Below are 18,189 nucleotides of genomic sequence, written 5' to 3'. Positions count from 1 at the left end.
AAGGACTGGCACAAACAGGCGCTGAGATTTCCGCCTTGCTGAACGTTATTTCTAGTACACGGGGCTCTAACTTCTGTAGTAACCATCTAAAGGCTTAGTGCACTGAACCCTTCAGATTACACTGGGAAAAACCACAGCAGCTGTACACGTGTTGGTATCAGGAAAACTTTCCTAAAGAGGCTTTTTCCGTTCTGTACAAGAAGATAGAAGCATCGCTAACGGCACTCAGGGCCGTTTTTCTAATTAAAAAGGCTTCTTTTAGTTCGCGGGACTCTAGATCATGGCCTCTACATAAAACTAGAGTTCGTTCAAGAATGGGCCCGCAGGTGTTTTGTTGACAGTCCTTACAGTGAAGAGGCAGATTAAAACCTGTTTCCGTCCCCATCGAACGCTCATGCTCGCTCAACCTTTCATTTAGGCAACGCCCCGTCTGTCCAATGTACACTTTTCCACACGTGAGCGGGATCTGATAAACAACTTCTTCATTGCATTCTACGTACCGGCGGGCATGCCTGGTTCCGCAGGTTTTCACTCTTCGTTTTTCTGAGTTTACACGAGGACATAATGAGGTCAGCTTACAGGGAGCAGAGAATACCAATGGAACTTTGAATTTAGATGCAACTTTTTTCAGGTTATGGGCAACGCGGTGGGAGTAGGGCACCACTTCTGGCCTAATTCTATCTTCATCGGGCATAGGCTGCTTACGTTCCACGCCTTTTATGCTGTGAAGAAGGGACTCCACCACACTAGTCAGGACAGATTGAGGGAAGCCAGCATCCTGAATGAAGCCTTACCATTTGCAACTGCAAGCCGCTTTCCATGGTATGACAACAGGATTTCACTATGGCGGCGTTTAAACCAGACGTGGCAATGGCTTGCTTCACTGTCTTATAGTGTGCCGATTCATATGACAAAAACCTTTCTGGGCACGAGAGTGGTACATCCAGCATAATTTCTCTTTGGTTATGGAAAGTTCCAGGTCTAAAAATTGCAGTTTATCACTTTCAGGTAGCTCCTGTGTAAATTCTAACCCTTCTCCATTCTCACTAAAAATTCCTAGAACCTCGTTAACTGTGCCTAAGTAGGACTGTGTGCCCTGTTTTTGTAGCAGCATTAAAAAATCATCGACGTATCTAAAAACTGTCATTACCCTATCCTTGTCCAACTGCTCATTCACACTTCTATCAATCACTGCAAGGAAAATATTGCTCAGAACCGGGGCCACACACAAGCCAATACAAATCCCTTTCTTCTGTATAAGCGATCCACTTTCAAACTGTGCAATTGGGGCATTAAGATTATATTCTAACAAAGTCATGAAATTCCCTACTGACACACCAGCTGCGTATTGAAAAGATGTACCCCCCCCCCCTCTACCTTTCGTAAATGCATGCTTGAACGGCTGTGAACAATTCCTTGTGTGGAATGGAATAGAAAAGATCTTTAGCATCAAGAGAAAAGAAATACCCAATTTGCCGATTATCGTCAAGAAGTTCAATTATATCCAAAGAATTCTTTGCTGCGAAAGGGTCAGTGACCCCAAACTGGTTAAGATGCTTCAGCAGGAACTGATTACGAAGGCGTTGCGAAGATCCCCTTTCGCTTACAATAAAAGAGAATGGTACACCTTCTTTCTGGGTCTTAGCTGTAAAAAACATGCTAAGAGTTTTGCCCTTACAGTCACTTATAGACTTTGCTAACCTTTGCAGCTCCAATTCGTTGCAGAGGGTGATGGCTCTTGACTTAGCCTTCACGGGCTTGAGATCAGTTCGTTTAAAGTCTTCCGCAGCTGCAGGGCACGTTTTTTCATTATATACCCTCTTTGGCACCACCACAAAAGCACCTTCTTTGTCGGCTTGCAGCTAACGAATGTCGTTCTCTTCGAAGTAATTCACCACTTTGTTGACCGTAGACCCATATCCACTGGCTCTCTTGGAAGCCGTTCTGGCTAGCGCGTCCACTCCTTCCAGCAGGCATCGCTCACGATCCTCCGGCGGTGCCTTCCCCGCCACTCGCCTATTCAGAAACAGGAGCTCATGAACCACTGTATTTGGCTCAAGACTGAACTTCGGTCCTTTTTACAAATACCTTGAAGACTTCTTTCGGGAGTTCAACATCATCCAGCACCTTCAGAGAACCGCTCTTTGCCTTCTTCATTCCCGGAGCTCTCGATGAGTTGATCAAAAAATGACGCCTCAGGAATTCGGTGGTCTGTGGCGAGAGCTTCTTATGTGCCTGGAATTTTCTTTCTGTTACCCATTCAGGGTCTTGTCTATGCAAGACGACACGAAGCCAGTCATGAAAGAGCCGTACTTGTTTCCACAGCTCGGACATCAGGATTCTGCACAGACGTTTAACGTGCGCGAAGGAAGGACGTACTGCGCCGAAAAGAGTGATGTTCTCACCGGGTATCAATCCCTTCTTGATGAAGAACGTTATTTGTCTAGCGCGGCAGGCTGTCCATGATATGTGGGTGACGATAGCTGACACTTGCGAAGAAGGTGAAGAAACACGTAGAAAAGGGGCCACAGTGTTGGAAAGGTACTCAAGTAACACTTGTTGCTGGGCTAGTTGGTGCATAGTTCTATGTAGAAACGTTAGCTCAAAATAAGACACATTCACAAGAAAGGTGGACAAGACAATGCGCTGCTGACAACTGATTTTTATTGACAGAAACACACAATATATAGGTTCGCCGACATTGAATTGCATTGAAGCAAGCACTAAACTTTTTGCTGCGCATATGTAGCTGAGTTTTTAAATTCCTCGTGGTCTAATGAAACGCCAGGACGAGAAATAAGCTGACAAAACTCATCAGCCAGGTCTGTTCCCCGTGTCATTACAAGAGCTATGAAAGCGTTATTCTGAGAAAGGAGCCTGCTTAAGGAGCGGACCATCATCCACATCCTTGGTACCAGAGTGTGAGGGGTCAGAGTACTGCAGAAGTCACGCCATTTTTTCTTCCTAATTGCTGCAGATGTTTACGTATTGACGAACGCATCTTTTGAGCCTCACGATACGAATCTAAAGACCCAGATCGACGGTAAGGGCTTTCCGCCACTTCTTCGAAGTGCCCTCAGTCGCACATACTCTCCATCAGTACCCAGTACTCAGGCTATCTTGCACCAGCCAAGTGAAGTCGATACTGATGTCCATGGAAACATTTAGAGTTAAGTTGTGGTGAAAAGCTTCTCATCTGGTAAGTCTGGATTTACGTCGGGCACCCTGAGGTCGTAAGCTGGGATGATTTACCAGTATCTCATAGTGATAACTTCCGCGTGTCTCAATGTCTGTGGTCCGCCCCACGTTAGACACCAAATCTTGAGTGCACAGAGCCAGATCTATTCAGCTCAGTAACGAAAACCGCCTAGAAAGGTAGGGGAACTGTCGTCCAGAACACATAAGTTACATTCCTCTGCGGCGCACTCAACGACCCTTCTACGGGCGTCACAGTGGTCACTACCTTAAGCAGTATTATGGGAGTTGAAATCACCGCAAATCAGTAAATGAGAGACCCCTATTTTAAAGGCATTCTATAGAGCATCAATCGAGACGTGACAAGATGCTTGGAAGTAAATACTTATAACAGTACGCAGACCTTACCAAAGGACACTTTGGAAGCCACGAACTCCGGAACGTCAGGATGAGTGCACTGGATTAGGCAGGAAGGCAGGTCCTTCCTCAAGCACACCATCTCCCTACTCAAGCTAGCTGGACGTGATGGTTTGCATGGCAGATAGTTCGAGAGATGGAAATCGTCACCCACACCGGCTTCCTGTATGCACAGCACAGAAAAATTGTTTTGCTCAAGAAGTCTTCGAAAGTCCGCACTTTTTGATCTTGAGTTGTTTGCATTGCACTGAAAAATGGCGACATTTTGATACCGGTTATTCATAAAAAGTGCCGAGTGGAGGACCTAGGAAGCTAAGCCAGCAGATCAAAGCAAAGCCTTCACTTTCGGGAGGTTGTTTGCTTGCAGAGTGGCTGTCAGAATAACTCGAACTTTAGCAAATAGCATAGGTAGAATTGAGCTGCACCATTGAGATTCAAGAGGTGGCTCCAGCAACTGGGGCTGGTTCAGGTGCCACTTGCGCTCACCGAACAGAAGAACGCTGAAGTGAGGCAGCTGAGGGATCCGAAATTGGACCTTGCACTTGGCTGTCAGAACGCTCCCGATCAGGCCTCTTTAACACGGAAGCGGGCGGAACAGCTGAAGAATTGGAGGTAGAATTCTGCACTTCATTGCTTGAACTTTGTCGATCAGACTTCTCCAGCGCGGACACATGATGCAGATTTCGAAGCTTGGTGTTTGTGATTCTGCATATGATTCTGGCGCATTGGATTCACTGCTTCCAGATTTGGAGGAGGTGCGTTTATGCGAGGCGACCTGCCATGAAGTATTTCGTGACGCCAGAGGTTTGAGGCTCTGAGGTTTGAAGGTCTGAAAAAATCTTGTTGCTATAAAGCTGGAGAAAGTTTTCAGGCCCAGGTTCAGAAGTTGGAACAAGCTGGCTACCCTACTTCAGTCATGAGCTCTGTGGCAGAAGCATTATTGGAAAAGTTAATGAAAGAAACGATCAGAAGCCTTCGAGAAGAAGTTAACAAAAAGTAGACCTGTTTTGATCCCTTATGCCCACAAGGCGGCACGCAGTTTGAAACATGTGGCAGAAAAATACATTGTGCCGGTGGTTTTTTCCGCCTCCCAAAAACTAGCTTCGTTGTGCAGGAAAAGAGGCCCCCACAAGGCAAAAGAGAAAGAATGCAGCAAGAAGCACGCAGCTCCGTTTGTGAAGTGTGCCGGGGGGTCGTGTATCCCATGCCTCTCAGCTGCGGAAAAGTATACATTGGCCAAATTGGTGGCGGCATTAATGATTGTCTGGCCGAACATAACCGAGATTTAAGGAATATATGTCACGGGGTAGCATTTATCTCATCACTGTAAAGCCTGCGCTAAAGAAGAGAAAAGCATTTGCGCGGCAAGGCTGAAGGACTCTAGTATCTTAAAGAGGAGTAAGGATAGGATAGCCCGTGAACTGGTCGAGGCTTTCCTGATCAGCGAAAAGGGTAGTGATTGTATAAGCACCCCTTCTATCACCATGTATAAGAATGAAAGTGCTTTTTTAGAAAGAATGAGGTGAGGCATGCGTGTGCTGCTGTTTCTTCCTGAAACGCATTCCCTTATGCGCATGACCGGGTTCTCCTTACCCTCTTGATGTACCTTCTTTTATTCACACGCTCACGCTGTGAATAAACAGTTGCAAGATGCGCCTGTCCAGTCTTTCTTGCTGTGTGTTGTCCCATTTGGCGCCAGTTTTTTTTCCGTTGAAGCAGCTGTTTTGGCGATAGCCCGAGAAAGAAGCGGCATGATCACCACCACAGTTCGCGCACTTCGGTTGCAGGAGCGATTTGCACTGGGTGTGCTCATGGCTCTCCGGACAAATCTTGCATCGGCACGAAGCGCAGCAGTTCTTTGCCATGTGGCCGAATCGCTGTCAGTTGAATAAGCGGAGCGCTGGTCTAAACTACTCTTGCACAGGATGACTACTGAAGCCCAAAAACACCTTCTCTTTCATTTGGCTGTCTTTCCTGAATGTGAGAATCACGGAGTATACGGGACGGGATTCCATCGCTCCATCCTCTTGATGCCGGTACATTGTCTATCGGCGTGGCGAGATCACTCCGGCATCCCATAGAAATTCTAGAAGTCGCTCATCGCCTTACTGGAGAGGAACGTGGCTGATTTTACGAGCGTTTTTTGTGCAGGACTCGGCTTTCTTCCCTTCATGTATTAATTAGCGGAATAGCCTTGCGGACTGCGCTGTAGCTTGAAGGTTCCTTTTTTGGTATTACACGGTAGGCAATGAGAAAAGAAAGAAAAGATAATGATTTTGTTACTTCTCCAATGGTCTTTGTTTTTCGTTGTGGTTTCTGTGCTTATGCTATGATCATGCTTTTTGATAGGATATTGCCGGTGCCAAAAATTCTTGTTTCTTTTTATTTCTTTCGACAAATCCTCTCCTATAATTGCCTTAAAATGAGAGCAGCAGTATTTTTTAAGTAAATAAATAAATTCACTGGAGGGTTCACTTCGTGCACAGCCGGACGATATATTTGCGAATCGATTACCGCGTTGTGTCTGTCGTTTTCTCCGTTTTGATTTTTTAATGCGCATTTACTGCTGCAGCCTGATTCTTTCTATATGAGCCCACTCTTGACGTGACAACACTGCGTGTAAATAAAGGGTACAAAAACGAGGGGGCTTTCGTTGCCCTGCGTTTCCTCTTTCTCCGCAGCACGTGCTGAGCATGTCCGAGGACGACCCGCGTCGGATGGACGAGATCCGCAAGTACGCCGCCATCTACGGCCGCTTTGACTGCAAGCGCAAGCCCGAGAAGCCGCTCACTCTGCACGAGGTGTCGGTGAACGAGGCCGCGGCGCAGATCTGCAAGCACATCCCGGCGCTGCTGACGCGCCGAGACGAACTGTTCCCGCTGGCACGCCAGGCGGTGCGCGACAGCGGCTACCCCTTCTCCAAGGGCCAGTCCAGGTGAGTGCCACACAAGCACTTGCAGAGAAAACTGTCTGTTCGGCGGGAATATTATTCGCGGGCTGCGAGAGCGACCAATGCAGTCTTCGAAGGTCGGAGTACACGCCGTTTTACGCAAGTTACAGGCTATCCATACTGTCCAATCAAATGGAAATATATCAGAGCCAAAGAAGAAGCTGGAGCGAGGGCAGAGTTTCACGAGCTTCTTACTCGAAAAATGGGAGCTCCTCGCGAGCTAAAGGTTCGAACTAATGAATGAGCACCTCGCTGTCAGAGAGAATGCGCGGTTTCCGAGATGCGTTCGGGGTGGGGTGCTTACGTGGACAAAAAAAAAAAAAAAGGTGCCTCACTCTTAGTGGGCTCGAGTGACCACCGCTGTGGGGGGAAGGGGGTAGTGCAGAGTGCACTTGCTCTCCGGATTAATTTCGACCGTCCCAGGTTCTTCTGCCTTCAGCCATTGAAAATATTGAATAAAAGTTATGAATTTCCTTCATTTTGTCATCACTGTGCCCTTAAATTAAGAAAGAAGGTCAAATGGGAGATTTCTTAGGTATAATTTATTAACAGTGCGGTACAGTTAAATCTAGCTAATAAAACTGTTACGGCCACCTACGTGACGGGCGCACGTGTTTCTTGTCTCACAGTGTGGTGCAAGAGGTGCACCCCCTTTAATAAAAGGGTGGGCGCTAGAGGGCAGCTTACTTTACTCCCACATAGGCGTGTTCGTGTTTAGAGCTGGCCCTAGTCTGGAGGAGAAAGACGCGGGGTGTGGGCGGAACGCTGGACGCATGCAAACCCAGTTCAGAAACGAAAGTGGGTGATTTTGTCCATCGGGCTACGCCGGCTTGACGTGACGCTGTTTACAACAGGAAGAAGTCTATTTTCACGATTTCTGATGCTGACAATTGATGACGACTTCTGATATTGATGGTTTATTGCCTTGTATTTACGTGCACTGACACTGCACAGCGCACAGGCTCAATCGCAGTTCGCCTGCGTCAAAATTCGACCGTGACCACTGCTGCCGGAATTCAATACCGTGACCTCGGGCTGATGAGCCGAACGCCCAGCACCTTTGAAGCGTTGGGTTCGCAGGGCGCACGAGGGTGAGGGTACCCAAGGTCTCGGGGCCTTCCCCGCTGTCTGCTTCACGCGCCACTGGGGTCCTGGCCTAGGAATTAATTGTCCGCGCCAGATGTGCTCGCCTCAAGGTCGCCGCCTGTACTGCGCCTCCGCCATCAATTCTGCTGAGGGGCGCTGACAGAGCAGAGAGGACTCTGCGTGCAACTTCCTTCGCGAGGAACTTGAAAATGAAGTAGGACAAATCTCGACGGTATTCCGCATCGTGAAGTGGTTCCCACAGACATGCGCATGCGTGTACTTGCACAGTCTTCTTTGTGACCCAACTTCGAAGCATATTTAAATGAGCGTAGCAGATGTTGGGAGTGCACTCTGCTGGAAAGTATTTCTCGCTGTTCGTGATGATAGATAGGGGATGGTGGAAACAAAAAGACACAAATACCAGACAAAAAGCGTTAGGCCACCTCGAGTGCATTCTATAGACGGAAGCACACCTCAAGAAAGGCTCCCTGGATGCTCGCCTTCTAGGGGTAGGAAAAACTGTGCGCGATATTCGTTGACAGCAGTCGCCGCAAGACAGGGAACAATGCAGCGACCTGATTTCCCGCGTGCGAAAGGTGCGCCTGACAGAGCGCGAAGCCTTGGCCCCCCCGTCCCTTCCTCAAGCACAACTCGCAATACCTACCTCTTTAGTGTTCACAACTTCATAGCGCGCAAGACCTGTCTGAACTGTGCCGCTGCTCACTGGCAGTAAGCTGCCCCTGTGGAGTTTGCCATTCGGAATGCCGCTGACGCAGCCGGGTGGAAATTGGGCTTCGCCCAGGACGGCAGAGGTCAGGAAGCGAATAAAAAGCTTCATGTCGGTAACAGGGGCCACAGACATTGCTGAAAACGGCGCTGTACTTGCATGCACCGGCCTGGACGGGGAAGGATGACGCATACACGCGAATGAAACGCCATCACACGGACACACATTGTGAAGCACTGGTCCTCTTGCGCAGTTCGAGCCAGCTGGCGGAAGCAGCTCCCTTTTCTCAGCACGCATGCACGTTGAAAGGCGGCGCACCTTTTTTGCAAGTCCGCCTGTCCTCCGTAGTAATATTCATTTCTCACATGCACTCCTCCCTTCCCCAGGATGTCACTGCAGGAGTGGGCACAGGGAGAAACAAATCAACGTAGAGCAATCACTGTATGTAATGCAAAAATCAATATTTATGACTCCGCACTTGATTCACAACTCATCATGCAGCTCTCAATGAATTGACAAGTCTGTTCTGAAGTTATGTACTGCGGAGGAAAAAAGAGTGCCGACAAAAACGTGCAAAAAGTATATATATATATATATATATATATATATATATATATATATATATATATATATATATATATATATATATATATATATATATATTGTATGCAACATAGCTCAGTAGGCTGGTACATCGCTGCGTGGAGTAGACGGATTAACGAATTGAATTGGTCGGTACAGGTATGACAGCGCAGACAATATTATGCGAAAGAACGATGCGATCACGCATGCGCTTGCCAGAAACAGAAGACTGGACTACGAGGTGCGACTCTCTTCACCCACGGTGAGAGCAGAGACTGGGCGGCGGGAGTAGCTCCTCAAGCAGGGCAAAATGGTGAGCCTGTTGTTATGCCATGTTAAAGAGGAAATATACCAACCAAAAGACCAACACACAAGGACAGAGCAACACAGGACAAAGGCTGGACTAGCAGTTGAATTCTTTATTGAGTACAGAGCGCCGAGTAATCTCTACGCATGCGCCAAGGCAAGACAGGCACTCAAACATAATCATTAAAATAATCAAATTTTCTCCTCAGCGCTATCGATGGCGAATTGACGCAAGCATCACGAGCATCGACTCTTGTCGAGTTGAAAAACAAGCTTTATATTTAATTGGTTTAATTGGTTTTTTTGGGGAAAGGACATGGCGCAGTATCTTTCTCATATATCGTTGGACACCTGAACCGCGCCGTAAGGGAAGGGATAAGGGAGGGAGTGAAAGAAGAAAGGAAGAAAGGGGTGCCGTAGTGGAGGGCTCCGGAATAATTTCGACCACCTGGGGATCTTTAACGTGCACTGACATCGCACAGCACACGGGCGCCTTAGCGTTTTTCCTCCTTAAAAACGCAACCGCCGCGGTCGGGCTTTATATATACAGATCCCATTCTTCGGAGCTTTATATTCCGGAGAATGGGATTTGTATAGGAGCTTGTGTAGCCCCAGTGCTCGACAATATTTGCTTAGGAAAGTTTGTCCGCTAGCTTCTGTGTTTTTTGGACGACGGGCGTGTGCTGCGAATTGTGAGATATGGTGATGAGTTTTTAGTGCTTTTATTTATTTATTTGTTTATTTGGTACCCCCCATCGCCCTTCTGGATTACAGGAGGGCAGGGGGGCACTTTCACATTCACATAACATGAAATCAGGCACTTAACGCGGGAGAAAAGGCTTCATTTGGTAGAGCATTAACAATATGTGACGGCAAAGCTTTCCATTCGAGAACCTTTCGCGGAAAAAACGAATATCTGAAACATCGTACCTAATGACTCCTATCAGATGATAGTTGAACTTGTTATGGGTGCCTTTACACGCTGCTCATCCCAACTGAAGTTTACTCATGGATTAGCCACTAACAACTCCATCCGTTTTTTAGACTTGTTACTAACCTTATCTGGAGAAGGCCATGCGTGCTGGATGTACTCACCAAGAACAAAAAAAGGGCTTTTACCCTTTGACTCTAATCATTCTAAACTAGTCAAACGAGGTATTGCTAAGGCTTGCTTCCATAATGCTGTGAAAAAAAGTTGCTGCCACACCGTGTCAACCAGTGTCACAACGCAAGCCAAACGCCTGTCCGAGGCAAGTTTCCCAGCAGAAATGTTGGGAGCGGTCGCTGAATCCGTATCAAAGGAGATGAACGGCGGGGTCAGGAAGGGAAACAATGATGAGAAGCATTGCATGACCAAACATAGAACTATGTACGCAAAGTGCCGGACAGAAGTGATTTACAAGATTCCGCTGACCTGTAGAAAATTTCACATAGGTCAGACGGGTGACTGTAAACGAGAGGATGCGCAAACACAGAACGAAAGTTGGCGCCGGTGAGGAGGGCAACTTCGCTTTGAATCGCAGTAGATGCCCGGGCAAATGTTCCCCACGTTTCGCAGATGTCACCATTCTGGGCTATGGAAAAACACGGAAGGCTCGTGAAATCTTTGAGGCCTTTCAGGTAGCTAAACATGGTGATGCTTGCGTCAGTTCCCCATCGCTAGCGCTGACGACAAAAGAATTTGATTATTTGAATGACCATGTTTGAGTGTCTGTCTTGCATGAAGGAAGGAAAACTCAGGAGACGCCCCTTCCCATAAAACAACATGGGAGAAAATTGTTGATGAAGTCACGTGTTTTTTTTTTTTTGATCGGGAGGCCATCTTGTCCGGGCAGCTTAACAAGTGCATCTTAGTTGCTGTTTACAAACCGGTCGGCAGCAGCGGGCCGCGGCGTGCCATTTGAGGTGCGGCGTAGGCGTAACTGCTCGAGTTTCTGTTTTTGGTGGTGCTCACAGGTTGACGTTGACATCGTTCACTCATATTTCAAGGTGGAATTTGATCCCGGCCGCGGGGATCGAATTTCAATGGAGGCGAAATTCCAGAGGCCCGTGTGCTGTGCGATGTCAATGCACGTTGAAGAACACCTGGTGGTCGAAATTTCCGGAGCCCTTAACTACGGCATCCCTCATAGCCTGAGTCGCTTTGGGACGTTAAGCCCCTTAATCCATAAACCAAGGAGGAATTCAGCGCAAAAATCTTTTTGCATGCCCGGATTTGAAAGCGCTTGGCGAAGACGATACCAAGGGCATTTCGTCTATTGCGACACTGCTCGGAGCCGTCGGGAGACCGCCGCTGTTCACTGCAGAGCGCTGCAGAGCGTTAGTCGGCGTGTAGTGCGAAAGTTTCGTGTCTTGTGCGTGCAGAGTGCGTGTGCAATTCGCGCTCCCGTTTCCGTCGGCAGTGAAACTTTCTTGCTACTTATGCGTGTTCTTCTAACGCTCGAGCGTTGGTGTTGATTATGATACAATTGCCAATTTTTTTTCTCGCAAATTGCGCTTGTGTTAGCGGCGGGGGCCATAACATGGGCGTAGAGTTCAATTGTACAGGAAGCAGCTGCGCTAGCTTTGTGCTTAGTATTCAGAAACTTTGTTGCATGCCCGTTTGAAGCTTATAACGTCTGAAGCGGCTAGAGAGCTATTTTCCTCGGTGGTGTGCTGGACTCAAGTGTATTCCTTCATATCGAGGTCAAGTCTGCATTTTTGATCGCGTGCTATTTTTAGACCAGTTTTCTGCACCAGTTATTGCAGTTGCTTTTCTGGCTGAGGGTATGGTCAAGAAGTGCGAAATTGGCAAAGCGCTAACTGAATTTCGAGGCCTTTTCTCATACGTGTTTATTGTGCCCATGTTCTGTGATAGAGTTATTTGTGTTAAAAAGCACTTAGTGAAATGAGGATCAACATGTGCATTGAATTTCAATGGTGCCTGTGGTTACGTTGAAGAAAAATAATTCCATGAATTCATTACGTATAATAAATTCACTTTGATTGCCTGTATTGTCGATCACAAGTAAAGTGTGCTACTATGCAGTGACATTACAAGCTGGTATTTCATCAAGTAGCGAAAATTGGTGCGTACAGTTGTAGCTGTGCATGTTAAACATGAAATACAGCATTGAAATAATGCACAGCACTGTGAAACTTATACTGCAGCCGTTTGGTACATATAGACTTCGAGAAGCAGTCTGAAACGCTGCGGTCATATATATTATGCACCAAACTGCATCTGTGGACTGGAAACTTGATATGTTGCAGTGCATGCTACAAAGGGTGGATTTATGGATAATTCTTAAAGAGGACCAGTACTATTTGAAACATGTATTTGTTCGACTGTTTTTGTTGAGAAAAAGGGTTTCAGCATGGTTTTCCTAAGTAAAATGTCTGGCTTTGGGAGGGGGTGACACCCCAGCCGCCTTATATCCTCCCCTGCCGTGCTACTATAGGCACTTCGGCCCTCTCTGTTTCTGTCACCTCTACGAGTGACTCTTGGAGTTGTAAATCAAAAGTTATTGTTTGCACGGCCACCTTTATGAACATGTTCTGGTACTACATTTGGCATGCAGGGCCAAGAACTCAAAAGTTTTTGGTATATTTACCCATCCTCACTGCTGTATGAGAAATAATTCCTAGCATGGGCAGCCGCACGAAAACATATTATGAATATAAATACAGTATTCAATACGGAAAACAAAATACTGCAGGATTATTCTTGTCCTCACTGGTGTACCAGAAGGCCCTATTGACACAGCTGCCCAAACATACGCAATGGAGACAGGTTGCAACATTCAACAAGAGGAGCTTTAACAGGCAGGCTGAATACTAAGCTGGGGTGGGACCATGCATGGCAGCATTGTTAACGACTTAGCCGAAAGCACACACGTGCACACTCACTCAGCATAAAACTGAAAGGGTTGTGCTATTCACCAGAGCGCGTGATTAAAGTGTGGCCAGTATGTGGGCTACTTTTATGCGAGCATAGCATGCAAACAACCCGACTTCAAGAACCTTGCTTAGGGATGTCATTGATAAAGCTCTAAATTCATTTTAGCAAATGAATATTTTTGCAGCCTGTTAATGAGCACATCTGACAGCTGTCCACTCAAAGATCATTATGCTCTCAAATGAAAAGTGTTGCAGAGGGCCATTTAAATATAAGACTCGTGCCAGCAAGCTGAACACGGAAAGCTTTCAGGGAAAGCCATGTACTAAGAATTTTCAGGGAGCTTTAGTTTAAAGGCAGTACTTTACACTGCCATTACCTGGCATTGCTCGAAGACGAGATCCGCTGCCTCCATGGTATCGTGTTCCTACAATCTGTGATTTTACTCTTACACAGTTCCATACAAAACAACAACATATAATACAAGAATTTCTTGCACTTGAAAAATACAGTACTTTCACACCTTTTTATACAGATGGCTCGAAAGCAGATATTTACGTTGAATGCGCAGTGATAAAAGGGAATTGTAACTAAATAAAACATTTCTTCGTAATGTTTCGAGACTGAGTCCATGTAAATAAATGCGTTTAACATTGAAATCATTTATTAAGCACCCCTTCGAAATAGTCTCCCTTGCAGCGTATACACAGCTTCCAGCGCTTTTTGAGATCTTGGAAACAGTTGGAAAACCCTTCTTTTGGCATGGCTGTCAGCTGATTTGTCGTCGCGTCTTGAATGGTTTCCACGCTCTCCATCCAGCGACCTTTTAGGGCTCTCTTCACACGAGGAAACAGGAAAAAATCGCCTGGGGAGAGGTCAGACGAGTATGGCGGATGGGGAAGTACAGTAATGCTGTGCTTGGCAAGAAATTTTGTCACACTGCGAAAAGTGTGCGGCTTTGCGTTATCTTGGAGAAGGCTCCATTGTCCAGATGCCCCTAAGTCAGGGCGACGGCGTCGCATTGCATCACACATGTGTTGGAGCACGCGGATATAAAACTCCTGATTCACCGTCTGCCCTTGTGGGACGAACTCGTGGTGTGTGACACGTCTGGCATCGAAAAAAACTATCAGCATCGTCTTTGTACTGGTCTTCTGTCGCTGCACCTTTCTCGACGCCGAGGAGCGTGTGGACCGCCGTTCGGCGCTCTGGCATTTTTTTTTAGGATCCTATTGAAAACACCATGTTTCGTCTTCAGCAATGATGCTGTCGACGAATGCAGCATCCTTTTCTGCCTCGGAGAGCAAATCAGCGCTCAATGATGTCCGCGTGTCTTTATCGCCCTGTGTGAGGGAGTGCGGCAAGTCTGGCACTCAGCTTTCGTTTCTTCAATGTCTTACTAATGACGAAAGCATCTGATAGCATACGGACTGTAATGGTGTGGTCTTGATGTACGATTTTCCTGATCCGAGCCACGCTCTTTTTATTTAGTGATATTGAAGGGCGCCCCTGCCTTGTGTCGTTTTCCACCGGTTTTGCCCGAAACGAACCTCTTGTGCCACTCAAAAACTCGCGCTCGCGATAATGTCTCGTTGGCGTAAACGTACGACGATCACACGTCTGTGTGGCTGTCTTGCCAAGCTTCACGCAGAGTTTTATGTTCGCACGCTGTTCGAAGTGGTGTTGTGATCGCGCTTCCTTCCTGCTGTGGAATTCGGCGAAGAGACGTGACTGCAGGACTGCCAGAGGGAACGACAACAATAGCGTCCCCACGTGTTCGAACAGGAGTGCCGGAAGCAGCGACGATAGCATCCCCATAGCAACGATAGTGTTCAACAGGAATGCCAGCGACGACCATAAGCGTATTCGTTCCGGTCACCAGTGCAGGATCTTTCGACAACCCATAAGCGTATTGTTCCGGTCACCAGTGCAGGATCTTTCGACACCTGCGGGGAGACAACCAGCATTCCTGTGTCATTCAGCTGCCCTCCGGACGCACGTGCGCGGCCACCTGGAAGCCGCGGGGACGACAACGTGACCGGGTCCTGTTCCCTTTCCCTCGACCGAGCTGCGAAGAAGCATCAGGACCGCCCTGCCGTGGGTGGTACCATCAGTGCCATCGTGTGGTTGGACATCAGTCCTCGAACTGTATTCTCCAGCTAGGGATCTGGGGAATACGAAGAGTATTTAAGGAGCTGCTGGTTTGATGCCAAGAGAGCCCCCTTCTTGAGAGGTATCAGAGACTCCCGACTCCTAAGAAGCTCTCTTTACTGAGAAGCACTCTCAGTTGCCCGTACTTGTACATAATGTAAATAGTCCTTGTGTAAAGTTTTCCAAGTTTTCTTCCTCCGATCGTCCTCGTCTCTTCTCCGGCCCAGTCACGCTACCTGAATCCCAACAACTGGTGGCAGCGGTGGGAGGCTGCTACCTGCTACCTGAATTCCAACAGTGGATGTCCATCTCTCCACATTCACTCACAGTAGAATGCGCCGACGACTATTGACAACGTATTTTTCTACATGTTCCGTCTATCGGCTGCCACAGCAGTTAACCTAAATAGCTCAGGTTAGCACGAAAAGATGGCGTTACACACACGCACCAATATTTGTTTTTGGGAGTCATGTCTAGAGAAGAAAATAAATCAGTCTCTAAACATTACGGACAAAGGTTGTCGTAAGGTTTCCACAGTGCGCATCAATTTTCACTGCCGAATGTTACTTCGTCTGTGTAGCCATTGAACAAGTAGTATACGAGAACCTCACGAACAGTATTATTTACACAGACTCCTTAAGTGTACTTACTGCTCTACACTCTCGAAATGCAGTCACGCCAATGATTGGTGACAGCATACACAACATTGTAACAGCCATAGCTCCAGGACAAAACATAAAACTCTGCTGGATCCCGAATCATGTCGGAATAAAAGTCAACGAAAGTGCGGATTTGTGCGCTGCTCAAGCTCGTGGCAAGGAAATAAAAAAGTAAATATACACTTTAAGGATTGCATAAACTTAGTACAAAGGAAATTAAGGAAAAAATGACAGACAGCTTGGAACAATAAAGCAAACAACGAACTGCACTTGGTTAAGCCAGTTCTAGGTGAATGGAAGTCATGTTTGCTCCGGGAGTGTTTCATTGAAGTTATTTTACGTCGCCTCCGTATAGGCCACACATACATCACACACAATTTTATATCCACAGAAGAAGACAAAGAAGAAGACAAACAGATGTGTGAAAAATGTGGAGATGAGCTAACAGTTAATCACACTTCATACTCATGAACAAGACTTGAAAAATTTAGGAAAATATTTTACTTACTTTTGTAATGAACACATTTCTTTACACCCAATGTTTCTTTTGAGTGAAGATGCAATCGTTTACTCGACATGTGTTTTTAGGCTTTTGAGAGAACAAGATTTTCTCAGCAAACTCTAAATTTTTTCACACTGATTCGCTTCACTTTTTGAAACACTGAGCCACCTTCTCAATTCTGAGAAGGCTGTGGTTTTGTTTTACTGGTTGGGAGGCTCAACATCCTTTCCCAGCCAAGGATGCCTGCTGTTACTACCGGACCTTCTCAAAGCTCTCAATGTTAGCCATTCATAAAATTTCTTCCTTCCTTCATCATTGGGTAATACAACACAATGTTTTATGCCCTCTACATCAGTGATAATAATGTTTATAAAAAAGTCTGCAGAAACCAATTTTTCTTACGTTGAGTTTGGAGAATGATGGCCTGAGTTGCCTATGTGCCATAAAACCCAACACAACACAGTACTTTACACTGGATTAAGGTTGGATAGTTGGTTCGGAAGCATCATGAAATACACAGCGTGATCCAATACACTGCGCAAAAAAAACAAAAAAACATGGGAGAGGAGACACGACACAAAGTAAAAAGTTCTATTTCAGTGGCACCATGTGTAACGGTTTATATCAGAAAAAAAAGAGAGAACACAAACCAGCAAGCTCTTCAAAATATATTCCAGATTTGGTTTCGTTTTCTTCTGCTATATTTTGGCATCATCTGCGTATTTATAGACAATTTCAATGAGCTAAAATTTTGTGCCCTTTACCTCATCTGGTGAAATTAACCTTCTAGCCGTGCGGTTAACACGAGACCAGAATAAGCCGGTTGTAGGTTTACCAGTATATTTCACTAAGTGCAGCCTGCAAGGAGCCCAGGGACACCTCCGCCGTCGCAGAACGACGCAGGCAAAAGCGGCGAAAGACGCTGCTTATCATGGTGGGCCACCGCAATAAGTGAAAGTTCGTTCCCGCACTTACTGCAGTTGCGATAGGTGCCTTCGCCAAATGCTACTTGATTATGACCATGCAAGGCCGGACTGTTTTGTTCGAACGAGAGAGCGGGGACGGCGCGGAGACGACGCGGCGAAGAGCAAGGACTGGAAGCAGTCGAATGTCTCGCGCCAGTATTTTCGAGGTCTCCCGCAGAGGAGCAATGGCCAGAAACGAAGCACCACTCGAGCTGGAGTCTCTTTAGGCCAACTCCTTCGCTGGGTTTGAAACGCGCGCGCGGCGAAACGTAAACAAGAGCGCGGAGAAAAATAGACAAAAGCGCTCCCGGACAACAAGGCGCCGAGCTCGTTTCCGGCGTGAAAAAATGTCACAGGACGGCCTCTTCTCTAATTTTTCCTTCCTCCATGCTGTCTTGCCTTGGCGCATGCGTAGAGATTACTTGGCGGTCTGTACTCAATAAAGAATTTAGTTATTAGTACAGCCGTGGTCCTGTGTTGTTCTCTCCTTGCGTGTTCGTCTTCTTGGCTGGTATATTTCTTCTTCAAATAGTTCCTCAAGGCCGCGCCGTTGCGTGCACAGGGCTACGCTTTGCAGCTGGCGTCGTACGGGGCGCGGCATCGGGTTGCTGGCCCGGCGGCGGCAGCGGGGGGGGGGGAGGAGGCGCGCGTAGTCTGCCGGAGGCTCGCCGATCCACCAAGTCTGAAAAAAAGAAAAATAGCATGTTGACGCGCTTGTAAGTGCGCTTTAGTAAACCAAGGACTACGGGAAAGCAAGAAACCCTTGTGACAA

At 46.9% G+C, this 18,189-nt stretch overlaps 1 protein-coding gene across 3 annotated transcripts in view; it reads left to right on the top strand.

Moving 5' to 3' along the window:
* The window catches only part of nab (NGFI-A-binding protein homolog), an 867,324-nt gene that overhangs the window by 771,226 nt on the left and 77,909 nt on the right, over positions 1 to 18,189 (top strand). For all 3 annotated transcript variants that reach the window (XM_077628086.1, XM_077628088.1, XM_077628087.1), the window contains one exon: positions 6,294 to 6,547. In XM_077628086.1, coding sequence (XP_077484212.1) covers positions 6,294 to 6,547 — 254 coding nt within the window. The remainder of the gene's footprint in view (positions 1 to 6,293; positions 6,548 to 18,189) is intronic.

This window comes from Amblyomma americanum, chromosome 6 (genome assembly GCF_052857255.1).
Source record: "Amblyomma americanum isolate KBUSLIRL-KWMA chromosome 6, ASM5285725v1, whole genome shotgun sequence".
Lineage (NCBI taxonomy): Eukaryota > Metazoa > Arthropoda > Arachnida > Ixodida > Ixodidae > Amblyomma > Amblyomma americanum.
Note: the sequence above shows the minus strand (reverse complement) of the source record. Positions and strands in the feature narration are given on the sequence as shown.